Genomic DNA, 20,475 nt, shown 5'->3' on the forward strand with positions numbered 1-20,475 from the left:
ATTTTAAATTTGCCACTCTACCGTATTTTAACCAGAAGTGCAATACACATGACAGAAGTTTATAAACAGCCAGGCGTTTTGAATGGTCTGGTGACAGCCATGAACACAGAATGGCTGCCTCAGTAAGCAGCGACAATTATGGGAATCGCTCCAACACCTCTGTGCCAACACCGATACCTAACTTCGTCCCCACAATACTATAATCACTCACCCTGATTTTTCTACCTCTAAATATACCCCTATTCATTCTAAACACGATCTTTTCAGGACAATTTTAAAAAAACATATATTAAACACTTTGTACCTATAAAGCAAATCACTATTTTATCTAAATTATAGAAAATATATTATGAAAGCTAAAAGTACTACGCTGACTTTTAACTTAAAATACATATGGTTCTTGATCTGTCAACCATGGCATCTGGTGATATCATTACAGCAATTTGTATTTACAGCAATAAGCAGACAAGCCATGAATTGATGTTACATCGGGTCTGGGACAGCTAGCATTGCAGGGCTGCTGGCTGGAACACTTTGGATTACTGTTTCATTAATCTGATGAAGACAGTTTGACATAAGTCTGGATCAATATGCAGAGAGCAAATAAAAACATCATTACTGGGCTTGTTTTGATTGAATGGCAGAACAAATTTCATTCCTGAATATTGAACTGATGGCTTTTAAAATGCAGTGTTAGTAAATGTTACGCATTCATGTCTATACAAATCTCGACCTTGAAGTTGAGTATGCTTGGAAATATATATCTGCCCAAACACAACCAGCAGATGAGACATTTTGTAATCTCATGCATTATAATGTAATTTCTCCGATTGCTGGGGAAACCTTCCATGCAAAGATCTACAAATCAAATATCGCAAAAACGCTTTGCAAAGATTTCACAAAAAAGCAACATTTACAGGAAGCTAATGAGATTGTCTCTCTATCTTTCTCTCTCTATACATAGAACTGCAATGTGAAAATGTAATGAGAAGTCAAGCTTTGTCCACTTTAACTCTAGCCACCTGTGGAATAAAAGTCAGGCTTACCTATTGGCAGAATTACATTGCAGATCCTTGGGTGTATCATCGTAAACAGACTGCCTTAACATAGAGTTAGAGCATCACCTTCAGTTTTCTCTGGAAGACTGACGTTCTTAAATCCAAGACCAAGGAAGACACCAAAGAACATCAATAATGGATGAGTGTGGTAGTATCAAAAGAATCTGTCAGTGTTAATTCCTCCACCTGCCTCTTAACATTGCGGCATAATGTCCACAAAACACTAAAACACCTCCACAAAAAATAACCTCCCCAGTGGAACAGGGAGAAAGGAAATATGGATTCTCAATGTGGAGACATCCACGAAAAGAAGCTATGAATGCAGTAACGGTTGTTTACCGTGTCTATACGATCAAAATGAAACACAGCAAGAAATCAATACCCCATTGATTGTGTGTGCAGTAATCGTAACACTGAAAACATTCAAGGCCACTCAAACTGCAGTCCACACACAAGCTGTTCAATAAAGCTGTTTACACAAATATGTATGTTTTTATCCACACACCTCTATATAAACTGCAAAGGGACATCAGGCATGATCTCAAATCCCTGCTGAGAAACAAACATGCAATTTAACAGCAGTGAAACTTTCAAGTCTACACTGAACATACATTTATCCGTTTATCTAAAATCTGTTATCAAACGAAAAAAATTTATATGCTGCCTCAATTTCCTCAAAATTCTTTCTTTTACAATTACAACAAGCACATATCATGAACTTTCCATGGTGCTTAATCTGGCATTTCTTGTGGTTCCATTCTATGACTAGACTTGTAATGGTATAAAAAGCTGCTTCTTATTGAAATGTGTGGTGTAGTTTTTTTGTTTTTTTAAAGCTTATTGCTATTCCTTTCTTTAGACATTAACAAAATAAATTTGGTCATTTATTTTTCATGTTGTGAAGGGGCAATTCATAAAAGTCAAGCATTACCACATGTTGTAGTCCTCATAAGAACCACATGGTTTCAACCATCCATCTGAATGTCACAAAACTAGGGCAAAATTCACGCCCTTCACAAAGAGAGACCTACACATGGGAGAGACTTAGTACTGGAGTAGTAGTACCACAATGTACTCACTCTCATCTCCTTCATAACCTCATGAACACATTATAGGGGACACACCACGAGACGGGTGATGGAAAACTCTCTTTAATATAGAGATAGCGGCTTCCTAATAAGCTGTCATCTAACTGCTGATGTGAAAACATTGTACAACTCATCATCGAACTACTGACGTGAAAACTACAATTTGACATGACAACAAAGGTTTGATGTGTCCATGGTCAACTTGTAGACATCATTCAAAAAACATACCTGTCTTTCCTCATCCACTTGTGCCATGTTGTTGTAAGATAAGTTACTGAATAAGCATATCTAATTTAAAGATCTCTCAGGCATGCATAAATGATCTGCATAAAGGAGTTGTTTTTTTTTTTTATCAATAACGAATACATGTATACTTCTTTTAAATAATATAACTTTCAAGAAAAGACTGTCGTTAAAATCATGCAGTCTATAATGAGTCTGAGAAGATAATTCAGATTCTGGTTATTTTATGCCATATCCAAGTTTTAAACAATGTATTGCTGTTAAATGAATTTGCAAAAAAAAAATAAAAAAAATAAATCAATCAAAAAATCCATATACATGTATATATCTTTTGGCAATATTAAATCTTTAAAAAATTTAAAGTTGAATTGCAAAATTTTAATACACAATGTATAACATTTTGACCCAAAACTCCTAATACAAAAATTTTCTCAAGTCCAACGGTATGTAGCTAATCCCTATACTTTATAAGACACTCCATTCACAGTAGTCATTTTATCCTGACTTCCTCCCCCCCACAATTCTAATAAATACCCTGCCCTTTGAAGAACCATGCAACTACAGAATGATCCATGAACACATGTAATGGGAACCTCACCCAGATTTTTCTGAAGTAAGAAGATGTTTCAGCATTCTAAGTTGTTGTGCATCACTTGGCTGCCTTACAAAGTTTCCCTTATCTCTCACGAAACCACAGAAGCCATCAAAAATCTGGATTGTTTTTTTTTTGTGTTGTTGTTGAGGTTTTGGCACCCACGACCACAATTCCCTAGAATTATGCACAACAGAACACTGTCACATTGAGTTACGCTTCAGCTTTTTTTTCTGCAATCCAATCTTTTTGGTTCATTCATGTGCAATGCAATGCCAGCTAGGAGAGGTCTATATTAAACAATATGGTTGCATGGTCTTGCACCTGTAATCTCCGATATATACTTCATGTACATATCCACACTACAACATTCATGACCGTGTCCCAGGTGAACAAAATGGGATTTGAATTCAATCTTCTTGTGAACATCATCAACTGCAAGGTGTGAATATGGCTTGTTGATTTGCAAGTCAAATGACACACATTTCTACTGTTCAATTATCACAATCCAATAGGCATAACAATATTTTATAAGAATACAGTCCCTCACAAGGCTGGTAATTTTTTTTTTTTACATGGCTTTAAAATCAATATAGTGTTGTTTCTTCAATACACAGTTGCTAGCTGACATATTACAGCCTTGCTGTGGTACAGCACTGGCAGTGGTAGGAGCTGTAGCTGGCAATACATACAGACTGGCAGTGGCTGACAATACACAGACTCGTTATGACAGCTGGATGGCACCACACTATGGCCAATTCGGAAATGTCAATGATAATATGTTACGCAAGGACAGGGCAGTCAGGAATGTTTTTTGTGGTCTGGTCTACAGCTACCAGCTTTCATAGCCTGAATTCTACACAACTCATAGGTGCATGAAAAGCGATCAATAATCTCGTTTTATTCCCAGTCTCTGAAACAAATTTCTTACCACTACAAATATCTCAGACTCATGGTCTACTTCACTCACTCGCCCATCACAGCCTGGTCCATGTATTAAACAACATTTCTATCTGCCGTATTAAATAACATCCACAGAATTGAAGCAACAGATAATCCAATAAGCATCTACTTTCTCTGCGAGAGGATCCGCTACCGTTTTTCACTTCCTTAGAATGGGAAATCTACGTCTTGATCAGAGAGATCTTATCCCACTAGTTTCCTGCTTCAGGCGCCTCTGATGCCTCTGACGACACCTGCTCCGATGGAGAATGCACGCACACCTTGCTCCTTCTACACAGATGAATTAAATCTTCATTGAATGTGATGACAATGCTCCCCTAAATAAGCCTGCATATCTCGGGAGGAGTTGGTTTTTCATTTGGTCTCCTTTCTTCATTTATAGCCATTGTTATGACCTGGAATCGCAGGTGACCCAGCAATTTCAATATCCAGTTAATCTATTCATAACCAAATCCTCCTCACATGCAAGTCCAGAAAATCCGACCGTTGTCAATCCAAGGCCCTCAGGACCATTAGTAACAAATCAGCACACAATTTTTTTCCCTTTCCCAGTAAATGTAATGTAATATTCATTTAGCGTTTTACATCAAATCTTTCCAAAAAATGCAATCATCTCATTTCTCATGTTAATTGTAATAAATTTAAACCTCATAAACTTGTAAATTGAATGCAGATTTTTTCCTATTTTGTGTGGAGTTTTCCTTTTGATTGATCATGTGCCATGATTAAATCTTACATATACATAGTACACCTTCTTGTCAGTATTTTTAAAAAAGGGGAAAATTCTCTCTTTTTTTTCTGCATGACAGAATCCTCAGAAAACTCTTGTCATTATCAACCATTAGTAATTGACAGGGAAGCTTTTTACTCAGTGATCGTTTTAAAAGAACAATGACTCGAATGTTTTCTTTACTTCAAACTCAATTTCAAAAAATTGAGAGAGAGTTTGTCTAATCTTGTGTGAAAATTAATACAATTTTTTATGCATTTAGTGTAACTGGAAAAGATGTTTCTAATTTTCAATCTTTAAAACATTCTATTGACAGTGCATTGCAGGAATATAGTCAATGTGTGTGTGTGTGTGTGTGAGCTTTAAAGTCACATTTCTATGTAGATTATATACCAAATTAAAAGAAATTGTTTAGTCTAACTACAGAAGTAATGGTTTTACAAATTGGATGATGTTAGCACTTATTTGAAATGCTAATTCCCTTGTACAAGAATCACTGACAAGTGAAAAAAACCCTTTGGCGCAAGTTTTCTTGAAAGTGTGACCTTGAAATGAGCAGAATCTACATAATATCTAATCTGAGTAAAATGACCACACTCCTTCATGTATAAAATATTTACAGAAGCTCTCCAGAAATCTCATAAAGGCCCAATACATGTACTTGAGCCCCTGAGGGATTTTAACAACAAAGTAACATTTGAATGGATCTTTTAATAAACATTATAATGACTTCAACCTCAGACTAGAATAAAAGACTGTTGCTTTGCATGGATATATGAACAATTGCTATTAAAATTATCAATATGCAATTAAACAGAGAGTCCAGAAAAATGGATCTAATATTCTATAATTGATCCAAAACAGAGAGGATGGTACAGGTTTTCAGAACTTGCATTCGACAATCGGAAGTATTCAAATATAAAGCAACATATTCCAACACACAATTTTCCTTTAAATTTGTTTATTCCTTTTAAGAACTCCAACTATAGATCCACATTCTTAAGAATTATGAAGACACCATGTGACACATTGGACTATTAACGTGGGTTTACAACCAGATGTTTATAATATCACCTTAAATCCTGATAAACAAATGGTTCATACTAACATAACTTACCTTTCTTAATATCCAGTGTTAATTAATGGTAAATCTAACACACACAAGGCAGGTCATACACCCCACCAGCAGAGCTGTTACACACACTAGAATGTGGTAACTCCACAGTCACCCTGGACAAGGCTCAAGTCAATGGCCATAAACCATTGAATGCAAACACAGGAGTTGATTGACCTTTACCTGGCCAAGGATCATCAATACACCTGTACTGTGAAACTGACCAGGTACTAGTTCAACAAGCCTGTAACACTGGACCACAGGCAAGCAATACACAGGGGTTTATCTGGGGCTGCTGAGATTACAGAATATTATCAATCAATCCACCAAAGTTACACTTGCTGCAGAGAGCCCTTGTCCAGCCAGCCAGGTGTGAAACTGGTCACATGACCCAGGGTTACACAATCCCCTGTCTGCTTTCCTGTCCTGGGGACACTGTCACTCAGGTAAAAATCAACAATGGAATCACTGTCAATAGGAAAAAACTGTGCAGAATGCCTACACTTATTCGGAGGCTTTACACATTACGCTTCAGATCACTGATAATATTCACTGTGTTTAGCGGGATGCCGAGGTGGTAAATACCTACATTTATAAACTATTTGACCACTACAAGTCTCTGGGCCAGCTCCAGTCAACAAATGTAAAACTAACACAGCATATACACAGTTATTCTATAAGTCTGCAGTCTTCTGTGTGAATGACTACAGTACACAGGATGTCACTATTACCATGACAATGCTCCAGCTATTTCACAGAACACACTATTTCCTATCCACTTCCTGAGAAAGAAAGCCAATGAGGGAGACCATGCCTTTTATGCAAAATGGTTTATCAATGAAAAGGCATTATCTGAGCCACAGAAAGAAAAAAAAAGAACTTTTAACCACAGACAACAATTTACACTGCCAAATTACAAAGTCTCATTCAATAGAAATGTTGATACTGACAAATTTAAGAGTGCTATAATTGATGGAACCCCATCCACTCAACAAGCAATATTTAAATTGCAATTACAGGACTCTTCTTATCAGGATCTTGCATGGAGTACATTGGGATTTCAGACAATGGTCTAAAATGAGGGGGAGAAAAAGTGAGAAGAATTTGTCCCTGATGTTGAGAGTAACTATTACATTCTACACATCCTGTGACATGGACAGGCCTACAACCTCCAGTGGATGTTGGGAAGAAACATCCAAATGAAGGCATCATCATGATTGATGGTTTGTATAATCCTGTCCTGCTATATACTGCATCAGGGCACCACTTCCACATACAATGTCTCTTTACATCACAGGGCAATTCCTTCCAGTCTCATCATATCATCTAAAGGCTAATAATAAAAATTGTGTCCATCATCAAGATCATACCTCCTTCTGACCATGATAACCACCAGATACTTTATAGATGAAAAATGAATGAAAAACAACAAAGTCGCAAATCAGCAGAATTAGCTAATCAACGATCACACAAATTAAAAATTTCTGATATATTAAAATGTACACCTCTGCATGCAATTAACACTTGCCTACAATTGAAGTAACAACTGACTTCCCATGAATAAAAAACAAAATTTGCATGATTAACTACAGGAAATATCTCTGCTACCTATTAATTACCATCTAATGACTAATTGTTTTTCCTTTCAGAATGATATGATGTGCATATTTAATGAAAGTAAGGCCTCTAATTTTAGTTACATGTTGAAATTAAGATTTCAATATCTAAGCTAATTATAATCATTAATTTGATCAATTCGACAATTTATTCAATAATTGTCTTTCAAACTGACAGGGTTATATTCAAATTGACTGAAACAGCCCTGAGACCATACGTGCCTGTAAAACTTCATGAATTCAACACTTTTTTTTTTACAAGCTTATATACTGTACATAGCAGTACTAATCAGAGATAACATTCTAATATTAATTATTACAATAGATGACCAAATCACAATAGCATTTATTGTCCAACAAACTAAAACTAAAATGCTTCCGTCTCTTAAAAAAGAAGAAGAAAAAATCTCAAAACAAACATGTCCTTTGATCTCAATTCTAAAAGAAATTATGTCATTATCAAAGAGTGTTGACAAAAAAAAAAACAATACATCACAATGTGCTAGTTTAATAAAGACCTTGATAAAATATTAGAAAGTTAAGTAACTTCAACTCCCTGAGTTGATGCTCCATTGATGAGAGTTCTTCTTACAGGATGGAGTAACAAACTAAACACATCTTGAAAACTGCAACCTGGGACTTATAAGTTTTAGACGAGCTCAAGGTGCCATATAATTACACCTCTGCTATTAGTATAACTGTTTATCACAATGTAGCACAATCTTAAACGAAAAATATCATGCATTAATTAGTATTATGCATTACTTTACAAAATTTATCTTCATCTGGGGAGGGGGGAAAGAGTGAGAATTTTTTTCTTGGTGACATTTATTTAAAAACAGTGTATGAATTGAGTTGCCAAACGCATGAAGAATGTGATTATATTTCTCATTATTTCCAGTTTATAAAAATTTAATAGTTTCATTGACTAATTTATTTTTTCCCTGTTCTTAGTTTGTTAGATCCTGAGTATGGAGACACAGACATGAAATCAATTCCATGGCCATCACACAACTATTGCTTCATCGCACCTCGTGCATAGTTTTCAAATATTTTCATTTCCATTCTGAATAATTACTGACAGAGAGTGCGAGAGCAAAGAAATTTGGGATCTGAGGAACGTAATTCTGGCAATGACAGCTAGCTTCACCAATCAATGACAGTGTGGTAATCTCATTTTCTTCATTTCCGTCCAAATTTTCATTAGATTTTTCTTTGAGCTGCTGTGCTCAGCAAGCAACGATACACAAATAGGTCAGTTGGAAAACTTGGAAAAATTGGTTTTTGTGTCGTCTTCCTGACGGAGTGAGTGACCTGCCACGATTATGTGAGTCATCGACAGCGACATATGATTTCATTCAACCAGCTTGTGAATTTAACACACATATGATAAAAGGACGGAAATCTAAGAGAAAAAGAGAGATACTTGGGTCAAAGACAAAAAAATATTTGTTCTTGACAAATTATAATAATTAAGCATAATATTATGTAATATTCATATTTGACATTTGAAGTCATCTGAACTGCTAACATTAAACTATCAGACGTACATCACCACTTCTCTCCTCCTTAACATTTCACAATAAAATTATTTGTCATTTTATGACAATTTCCACTTCACATCAGGTTTATCATTCATCAGACTTTTTTTTTGAATCCAGGAAGGATGTTTTCAAGGCCAACACATTTGACAAAGTCTGTCAATTTCAACAAAAACAAAACAATAGGAGATGTGACAAAACATGTATCTGTATGTATGCACAGTGTATATATATATATATATATAGAGAGAGAGAGAGATAGAGAGAGAGAGAGAGAGAGAGAGAGAGAGAGAGAGAGAGAGAGAGAGAAGAGAGGGAGGGAGAGAGAGAGAGAGAATGAGACTGCATTACCTTGCATCTACCTATATATACTAATAGTTAGAAATACACACTATTTATCTTTGAGGTATGTTAAATTAGCAAAGCTACAAAAAACATTAATTATACAAAACTATGTAAGTGTTGTAATCAATCAATACATGTAAATCGTAGCCTCTATTTCATTCAATGTCCCTCCGTGACATGGTTTTCTTGTGTGACATTCATCTAATTTGCTTTAATACCTTGATGTGTTTTGGGCTGATTACAGTTAATTGCTATATATATAATGATGTGATGTGTTACATTTAAGCCTCTAATATCAAAACTTGTTCAGGCTACACATAATATGTTATGTGTACTAAATGCTCCTTGCTTTGCCATCACATTACTGTGACATAACTGATACAAAACTCTGAAGCAACCTTTTTTCTAATCTGCATTTCTAATTGGCTATTAAATGCACTGAGGTTTGAGACAGTTAAAACAAGCAATAATGAGACGGAAAGCTTGCTATTGGGATGTTATAGTAATGTAATTCAAACGTAAACATTTTGTGACACACTTTGTAAAACAATAAAGCAAAATTCAACAAAGTAATTTATAAACATCAAGCAAAATGTGAAAATTGCATTAAATATAAACTATCGATTCCTCTCACGTTCCTACTTCTTATTTGCAACCATGAGTGTGTTTTACCCGCGATGCAATGTGTTAGCAGAGCCCGTGGGTAAAACTGGATGTTTGCAACTGTTAAATCAGCATTAACAGTCACAAATAACAAATGAGAAGATAGTGTTATTTCCTAAATAACTTGCAAATGACAAAATCAATAAACTAGAAGCGACATGAAACAATACACAATCAATGCTATATATTTTCCATAGTTGGACTCTTCTAAGCCTAAATTGCTAAATCAATTATCTATGAGCACAGAGCCTCCATTGCGGATCACAACCTTACCTCCCCTGACACAACACATCACAATGCTTCAATTATCAACACACTGATCATAACAAACACAAAACATCATACACAAGTCACCTGTCAATCGTAAAATTCAGAGGAAGGGTGGGTGTGGACGTGTTTGTGTGTGTAATAAAATGGCTGAAAATCCCTCCATTACGAAACTCACTCTACTATTTAAAGTCTGTTCAATATTTGCACCACAGAGTATATTAGGCTGTGTTAAGTTTGTGGTTGGACAGTGTGATAACTAGAGGTGAACAGCCTCGTATCTCCTTGGACTGTAAACTTGACAGTTAAATGTAGTATAAAGTACTCAGGCGAGTGGATTTATCACTACTTCATCTGTTTAACACAGTAGTGAAACTTCAATTTCAAAATATCGGTTATGTCTAATACCAAATATTTACTGCAGAATAAATATTAGTAGTCTAAAACTGTCGATCACCGACAGTTCACCATCAAATAGAGACACAGTGCATAAACAACTGATTTTCTGTGTATCATAGTATATCCAATATGTATATTTAAGTCTCTCTCTTTCTCTCTCTCTCTCTCTCTCTGTATCTCTCTCTCTCTGGTGGTTTCACTTCTGTTGTAATTGGGGTTACATCCTTCACTTATAGAACTCTGGATTCAACAATACACTTTTGTATTGCATTTATAAAGATGCTATATACAGAACAGGGGATAAATAAAATTGGCCTTCAACGATTTTATTTACAAATTTTATTTGAAGTTTGTAAATATCAAACAAAGGCTTTGTAAAATTAGTTGTTCCTTAGTACATAGAAATATATGCATTGAAATGCTATGGTTTCTCATAAATTTTCTTGGGCATCAAAATTTGTGGATTTGCCAGAAAATACATTTTCATTGATATACGTAATTTCATGGAAATGCTACACCTTCATGACAAAACTTGTATCTTGTTGATTACAAGGTCCGACACTACCATAAAAACAAAGAAAAAAGATGAAATTGCAATATCAAGGTATCTGCAACACTTCATACTGGCGACTTCATACTGGCATCTTATTCACAAAGACTTCATACTGGCATCGTATTCACGAAGACTTCATACTGGCATCCTATTCACGAAGACTTCATACTGGCATCCTATTCACGAAGCGCTAACATGCTTCGTGAAGTATGCTGGCATGAAGCGTTGCAGTTCATGTCTAATTTAAAAAATGAAATCTATTCCTGACATTTTTGTAACCATAGCTATGGGGAATTCAAACTTGACCTGATGTAGCAATGCACATTACAACAGTAATGATGAATTGACAGCCAAAACATAAAAACAAAAGAGACCCTCCCCACTAAATTAAATTGGACCCACATTGTGCCATGTGTTCACTGTGTAATAGGTCCCACGTGGCATGGTAATTTGCCTGTACTGCAGTAGTATAGCTATATTTATACATTTACCAGCAACCTGTTGATGTTACAGCACAAAGTGTAACATGATCATGTAATGTTGTATCCCACAGTAACTACTACCACTATGACATGCGTCACACCACTACGACAGGCAGACACAGGCATGGATCAAGTCATTTCTACAAGTGTTCCTTTGATTTTGACATCAAAAACAAAGAAAAATCTTCAATGTAAATGTTTACTGATATCAATAGAATCAGACGGAGACAGATGTGGGGGTTTGCAGTTGATCGGAGTCTGACTTTAAATGTGGACATGCACCCCGAGTACAAGATCATGTAACACATTGATTCGATCACAGGAACGTTTTCCAGCAGGCCCCAAGGTAATGACAGTAAGGATTGTGATTTAGTTTGCTACAATTCCACTGTTTCAGAAAAGACATTCAATAAGACTTCATCATCTTCTTGGCATTTAATATAAACACATGTAATGAGACAATCTTGGCCAGTATATGTGTGTCTTTTTATTTTACCTGAGAGGTTTACTATTGCTGGAATATTTGAATAAGGCTTTGCTGACAGGAAAAACGAGATAGATCAGAATACCTTACTACATATGTGTTGCTGGGTTTATAAAAATTGTCAGTGCAAACACTGCAAACCTTCAGTGTGCTGTTTACATGCCACACAAAGTTCTAAAAACATTTGTGTGTACGTTAATATATACTAATGAACAGGCAAAACACTACCATCTATTGTCATACCCCTGTACAGAAAAAGGAAATACTGTAGTGAAATATGAACACCATATTTCCTACAGCAGGACCCATTATATCACAACACAAGCTCACAAGAATAGAGATAACAGATACTATAAACAAATGTGGTGAGTTGTCCACTGTGTTCAACTAGTGAGGCATCATTTTATAGTCACAGATGGTGAAGTAGAATACAAGTAGTCAAGTACTTTGATCTAACAAATGGCCAGCAGAAGAAAAATTCAGGGGGAAATATATAATTACTGCAGGACGAAACTCAAGTCACTGGAAGATAAGGCAGGAGGAAAATCGTACACAACGCCTCCCCTATACACACACGCTGTCTAATGTCTGAATAATTCAGAAATTTTCTCCATTTGATAAAACCACATGATTACTACAGATTTACACTTACAGAAGAAAAACAAAGTCTATACATAGTACTTACTTGTTACATGGCCACAGTATGATAATTCCCAAAGTAGAAAATCAGACAACTGTGGTAAACTCCCAAAATAAAACCACAACTACACACACACGCACGGTGTGTTCAGTGTGGTGGCCTAGATCTATGTTCTCCAGAGGTGGAAAAAAACCCACCACTAATAAAGTGCAACAAAATTAAACAAACACACACTGAAAGACAAATATTGATTGCTGTTCCAATTAATCCCACTGTAGAGATGTCCAGGCAGAGATGGGATCATACCCCTCTGAGGAAATCAGTCTGTTAAGACCCAGAACAGCTGAGCCATACTTCAGTGTCTTGCCATAGACTTGTTTATGTCAGTGCGCTCAGGGAGAGATACACATTTTCAAGGTCTTTCCTACGTCACACATACACACATACAAGTTTGTGTAAACCTATCTCCGCATAATAAGTTACCATATGCTTGAGTGATTACCAGAGCGTATTCAACAATCACAGGATTTTTAAAAACCCAGGCTACATAATGGTTTACCAGCTTGCCAGGTCTATATGGAGGAAACCTTAAATTTTGCTAAGAAGATTAGCAGTTGGACTTAAATGCTTGAAAATCGACTGTGCAGAAAAAATACAACAAAGTGAAAAATAAAGTGCTTCATTATTACAAATGAAATTTCTTCAGGTTCAAAGATTACTTGATGAATATGATTTCAGCACAGTGATATGACTTCCTGTACAGAGTTAAACTAATTACTACAGGGGCAGGAACACATCATACTGAACAGAATAAGACATTCACATATCTTACACAGAATCACGCCTTTTTAAATGAAGTTTATGTCAAGAGGCCTATGGGTCACCATGCTCACCTAAGTCACTCGGTTCATACGGAGAAAAAGACTTTAAACCCCTGACCAATTATGGAGGGCTGAATCGATACCCCTGGGCCTTCACATGATATGTATCTTGATACATTGATGTGCAGAAACGGTTTATTTTCTTTATGATATACTTGCAGAATAAAATTTCTAGTATGTTTATCGATATATAAAAACAGTTTAGTATTGGGTTAAGTTTTGCATATTAGCAATCAGTTATAAGTTCCTCTATGCTTAAAGACATGGTAACATTGTCCCATCATCATTTAATTTTTAATATTCACTAAATGTTCATAAAGTTTTGAGATGGTAATTTTGGTGAGTTGAACTTAATTAAACTTCCTAAGTCTTCATGCAGGCACAGCCCACATGGATATTTTGCACAAGGACTTTGGAGTGAGCTGCATCACACCTTCATCTTTCTTTGATACTTAACAGACATACTAGAAATCATCCACTAAAACATATAATCCTATAATCCTAAATCCAAAACAGAAGGAATTATTTGGCTAAATGTACACGGCTTGATATGAAACAGATATGAATTTTTCCCCAATTTATTGTGCAAGATAAACTGCAGCTTAAATTTTCAACAGCCATCATTATTCTAACCTGCACGACAGACACTTACAATATGGACGAGTTCATCACTGATGAGAGGAGTTTATGGTTAAGACATTCTACATAACACATTCAAGTCTCTGCATATGGTAAAAAAATTTATTGAACCAATGTTAACTGCGCAAATTTAGTGAAAATAAATCAATATCAAATAAAAAACACACAGCGGAATGACTTTTGATATATAATTAATTTTTTTTTGCTTTAAATGTTTGAAGAGTTCCACTCCCAGGTGTACATACTGTACTTTGATTATATCAAGTGAAAAGGTATGTAATCAAGTAATCAAATCTTATCTAGAATCAGCACAAACTTTAAACCCCTAGATGGCCCCTCCTTAGCACTTTTGGGGATCATCCGGCTGAACATATTTAAATTTTCCATAGATGAGTATGAAGACTTGATGAAATGATGCCGTAGACGAAAACTATATTTTTTAAAATTTAAAATATCTATTCCCTTTTATAACTTTTAAGCCCTGTCCATGGAACTTGTTGTGGAGTGAACACACTCCAATCTTAAGCTTACAAGAAGATGCTTGCATATTAATTGTTTCTCTCTAGCTCAATATAAGGTTTTCCAAAAAACTTTCCCATAAAACCAAGGGGCATGGTTTGAACAAATTAAATTTACACACGATTCAAGGATGTCTTAGGAAGCTTTATCCAAATTCAGTTACACTGTATAGTCCCAAGTTCTTGGAAAGATTTTTGAACACCCCATCCCATTTTCTAAATACCCCAGTGTTCAGAGTAGCTCCCTGGATAAACAAGTGAAGATAACGAACAGTGATCAATAAAGAATACAAAATTACGAGAAGAGCAAACACAAAACCCTGGACACACCATAGGTGGAGAGCAAGTGCTGATCAGGAGTAAGTAACCCTGTTGACTGGTCACACCCACCATGAGCCCTATATCTTTATCAGATAATCAGATAAACAGAGCAAGCTCTAGTCAAAATCAGTTTGTAAAGAACTAACCTAACAAACCCAGTGATAGCTTGTAAAACTTTGTTAGATCTAATTAAATTTCAACCCCTTCACCCAATGATATGTTGTGCCTACTTGGAGATTCCTCAGACTCTTACCTCCACTTTTATATTGTCACATGTGCAGGGGAGAGTCCGAGTGGAAGCCACACATGTCATAATATAAAAGCAGGGTTAAGAGTCAGGGGAATCTTGGCCCACATGGTGCCATCTTCACATTAGACTGGCAAAATGGTTCTGGGGTGAAAATGTGAAAATCTGACAAGTTGAACAACAAATACAATCAGAAAAGCTTATCTAAGTAGGTTCTGTAGGGAGCTAGAAATAAATCGTAACAATGACTGTTTCTGTCAATTCCTCTAATAATACATACCGGGGTACACACATTAATAAATTACAAATGTCCCTAAATGTTTATAATGTTTTGATGTAAACATAGGTGTAGGGGTCAAGTACTAGAGGTGATTGTACAACAATTAGATACTGTATTTTCTTCACAATGAATGAGACTCCTCGAGCTGTCTACAACTCAAGCCATCCATTTTCTGCTGTCAGTCCTGTCAGTTATTATGTATGACAAAGTGTGACTTCTTGTGTGTTTATCATAGCAATGCAAATTTGCACATCTATGAAGGAGAACGAAAAAAACAGAAAGACATCCGGAGAAAAAGAACTTTTTTTTCCTAGGTATTTCAATTATGCTGCTTTTGATAAACGACACATCAAATGAATGCCTCAGTAAACTAAATATAATATATACTACTATAACATTAGTTTTCTTCACCTTTGCCATGGTTACAACTGTAACAGTTTTCTTTTCACCTTTGCCATGGTTACATTGAGGTCATCTTCACAAGTCAAGGGTTATTGATTCGTTACCTCGCACTAACCCTTGACATCAGTCGCTATTTAAAAGTTGGGCTCGAGAAGAAGCATATGATTGGTTTGCAGCCTGAAGCTGCAAACCAATCAGACAACGGCTTTTATAATCGGACGAAAACAAAACTAAACAGTAAACACGCATGGCGACGGCATTATGGTGTAGAATTTGTGGCCAATTAGTACAAGACAGATACCGTCGATTGATTTTCGGGAGTTCGTTTCGCTTGAAGAAACAATTAGACGAGGTTTTGGGGTATGAGCCGAATGAAAATGATGGATTGTCGAAGTACGTTTGTCGACTATGTTTTAACAAATTCAACAAATTGTCCAAAATAAAGGGAACAACTTCGTAAGATAGCGATTTACCACTGCCGGTTTTAGTCCCAATAAAAACATTTTCCTTCTCTGATACATGACATCGAAAGCTTTTAGTTTTCAGTCAAATGATCGATTTGATGCTTTTCACATATCTTTTCGTCAACGGACGCCATTTTTTACTTTTTGTTTATTCCCTTACCAAACTTTCATCTGAAACAAGAAATCCCATTGGCTGATTAATTTTAGCGTATTGCGTCATCCTTCTTCTCGAGCCCAACTTTTAAATAGCGACTGATGTCTAGGGTTAGTGCGAGGTAACGAATCAATAACCCTTGACTTGTGAAGATGCATTGAGGTGTGCATAATGATCTTGCAAAGTTATGGACTTTCCTCAAAGACATAAATTTGATGCCAAGAAAGCCTAACATTAATTGGCAAGATTGGAAATATACAATGTTTGTGACTGTCATCTGTTACAGTCAAAGCATTTGACGTCACAAATGAAAAGGGCAGATATGACAGTGCATATACAACTGTGAAAACATTGGGATTGAAATTGTAATTTTAAAGCATTGATAATCAATAAATATTTGTAGTAAACGTTAAGAACATTGTAACCCTCGTAACTAAAAGAAATGATTGTATAACACATCACAAAAATACCTACCAGAGGTTTTAAAGAAATCGTTTACTTAATAAATATTTTTTGTGTGTTAACTTTGCATTGATAATTTGCAATGTACAGGAATTGCGTTTTCAAATTATTTTTTGTTGTTTTTACAGCACACAATTTATTGTGAAAGGTTGGTTGGTTGAATATTGTTTAACGTCCCGCTCAAGAATTTTTCACTCATATGAAGACGTCACCATTGCCGGTGAAGGGCTGCAGAATTTACATTTGTATGATGTATGTAGGGAGACATTTGTATGTAGGGAGACATTGGTATGGTGTATGTAGGGAGACATTGGTATGTAGAGAGACATTTGTATGGTGTATATAGGGAGACATTGGTATGGTGTATGTAGGGAGACATTGGTATGGTGTATGTAGGGAGACATTGGTATGGTGTATGTAAGGAGGCATTTGTATGGTGTATGTAGGGAGACATTTGTATGGTGTATGTAGAGAGACATTTGTATGTAAGGAGACATTTGTATGGTGTATGTAGAGAGACATTTGTATGTAGGAAGACATTTGTATGGTGTATGTAGGGAGACATTTGTATGTAGGGAGACATTTGTATGGTGTATGTAGAGAGACATTTGTATGTAGGGAGACATTGGTATGGTGTATGTAGAGAGACATTTGTATGTAGGGAGACATTTGTATGGTATATGTAGGGAGACATTGGTATGTAGGGAGACATTGGTATGGTGTATGTAGGGAGACATTGGTATGGTGTATGTAGGGAGACATTGGTATGTAGGGAGACATTTGTATGGTGTATGTTGGGAGACATTTGTATGGTGTATGTAGGGAGACATTGGTATGGTGTATGTAGGGAGGCATTTGTATGGTGTATGTAGGGAGACATTTGTATGGTGTATGTAGGGAGACATTGGTATGATGTATGTAGGGAGACATTGGTATGTAGGGAGACATTTGTATGGTGTATGTTGGGAGACATTTGTATGGTGTATGTAGGGAGACATTGGTATGATGTATGTAGGGAGACATTTGTATGGTGTATGTAGGGAGACATTTGTATGGTGTATGTAGGGAGACATTGGTATGGTGTATGTAGGAAGACATATGTGTGGTATATGTAGGGAGACATTGGTATGATGGAGTTTGTACTGTACATGAATTGGTACATGTACTTGTGGCAGGACTGATATATTTCACTTGTCCTGTAATCTACTGCCTCCAAACTATCGTTGGTAAAATGTTGCCCAATATCTCCTAGCATCTCCAAATCTACTTAAAATTAAGTTTGTCTGAAATGATAATAAATCATGCAAGATCTAGAACCTTCACTGATTAACACAGGAACTGATCATATAAATCAGGACTCCAGATTGTGAAACATAAAGCAACTCCATCAAATCCACTATATTCCACTGAACCAAATGTAAAATTAGCCTCCACCACTACTCCTAGCGCTCCCTACCCTCTGGTTGGTCTTCTGCTGTCGTCTGCTGCTCTGTAATTTACTGCATGTCTAATGAACTAGGACACCCAAGTATTTTGTGCCTGATCATAAGTGTGGCCCCTGTAAAATCTCTAATTATAAGCACTAGCAGACATCTTCTAAAACAAAACAACCACTTTGTCTGTGAGATGTCTCTAACCTTGATACAGTCCTAATGCGAGCTCTGATACATAGATAGGAAGCTGAACTTATCAAAAAAATGTCCAACATCATTAGTATAAAGTACAAAAACTTTGTTAAAATGTGTTACTTAAACTATTCATCACATATGTATTCAGTTTCTGAAATATGAGCCTTGCACACCAGACATTTGAATAAAATCAACAATGAAATGTACCAACCTATTTCCTACAGGTGTTTTAGAGTGCAGAGTGAGAAAGACAGTATACCAACAGTCCAGAAGAATTCATGATGGACAAAACCTACCGACCAACAATAAAAAAAATATCTGTATTCATCATTCTGTGTCCTTTGGGTGGCCTTGAACATAATTTCAAGAGATAAACATATTTCACAGATTCGCTGATGAGAATACCGGTCAACACAGTCTTGAGCTTGACATTAAGGCTTAATTATTCACTTGTCCAGCACCAGCCCAAAATAACATGTGAATGTTACTTTATCTAATTGAATGAGTAAATCTTTAGGGCTGTCTCTCAATAAAATGGAATGAAGTATTTTTGTAAATTGTTGACAGTCCCTGTGTTTGCTGTTTAGGGACCTAGCAGTATATTTCACTGTTTGGTTGGAAATACAGCATAGCCATTTACAAGAAAAGTTCATCTAAAATCAAAGTACAATAAAAAAAATTCTGAATAAGTTAAAACTGACTCTAGAAAAGTAGGAAATATTGCTAGTGTGAGTTAAGAAAAATCAAACTCCCATTTAGGAGATTACATTCAAAGTAGATAACAGTCCCATAATTGACCAATTCCTGAGAATCAACAGCCCTACAGTTCCTCCGTATGAATATCAAGAGCCCTACATTTCCTCCGTATGAATATCAACAGCCCTACATTTCCTCCGTATGAATATCAACAGCCCTACAGTTCCTCCGTATGAATACCAACAGCCCTACATTTCCTACACAATGAGAATTAACAGCCCTACATTTCCTCCATATGAATATCAACAGCCCTACATTTCCTACACAATGAGAATCAACAGCCCTACATTTCCTACACAATGAGAATCAACAGCCCTACATTTCCTACACAATGAGAATCAACAGCCCTACATTTCCTACACAATGAGAATTAACAGCCCTACATTTCCTCCGTATGAATATCAACAGCCCTACATTTCCTACACAATGAGAATTAACAGCCCTACAGTTCCTCCGTATGAATATCAACAGCCCTACATTTCCTCCATATGAATATCAACAGCCCTACATTTCCTACACATCTCTACAGATTCTTCCACAATTGAAAACATCTAGAGTATAAATAACTGATGATTTTTGCCTAATAAATCCACAGGATATCGTCTGCAAACAACAACGTTATTTCACTACTATGAAATTAGATTCTGGGCTTCATTACTACTCTTAAATGGAATACAACATTCTACAACCTCTTACTCTAAGTTGGTGAATACCTAACATTCATCGATGCATAAAATAAATATTATATACCTTACATATACAGCCCCTTTACAGAACACCATAACATAAACCCTACCAGAGGAGTAAAAGCTGAGTAATTATTCAAAATGCAGGTTTTTACTTGGTTCTGGAAAAATGCCATCTTTTCATTTGAGCTGTATATGCTATGGAGGAGATCCTACAATGTTCTGGGGATAAACTCCCAGCTGTAACCATCAATTAATA

General features: G+C 36.0%; 1 protein-coding gene across 7 annotated transcripts in view; it reads right to left on the minus strand.

Moving 5' to 3' along the window:
* The window catches only part of LOC125647971 (uncharacterized), a 103,527-nt gene that overhangs the window by 41,159 nt on the left and 41,893 nt on the right, over window positions 1-20,475 (minus strand). For 2 of the 7 annotated variants that reach the window (XM_056142195.1, XM_056142194.1), the window contains exons 1-2: window positions 12,824-13,177; window positions 2,988-8,809 (exon numbers count right to left, since the gene is read on the minus strand). The exons of 3 other annotated variants lie outside the window; for them this stretch is intronic. In XM_056142195.1, coding sequence (XP_055998170.1) covers window positions 2,988-3,022 — 35 coding nt within the window. In that variant the 5' untranslated portion in view covers window positions 3,023-8,809; window positions 12,824-13,177. Of the gene's footprint in view, window positions 1-1,046; window positions 8,810-12,823; window positions 13,178-20,475 lie in introns of those variants that run through there. 2 more of the 7 variants (XM_056142193.1, XM_056142190.1) reach the window with 1 other exon arrangement.

Source organism: Ostrea edulis, chromosome 6 (assembly GCF_947568905.1).
Source record: "Ostrea edulis chromosome 6, xbOstEdul1.1, whole genome shotgun sequence".
NCBI classification, from domain to species: Eukaryota; Metazoa; Mollusca; class Bivalvia; order Ostreida; family Ostreidae; genus Ostrea; species Ostrea edulis.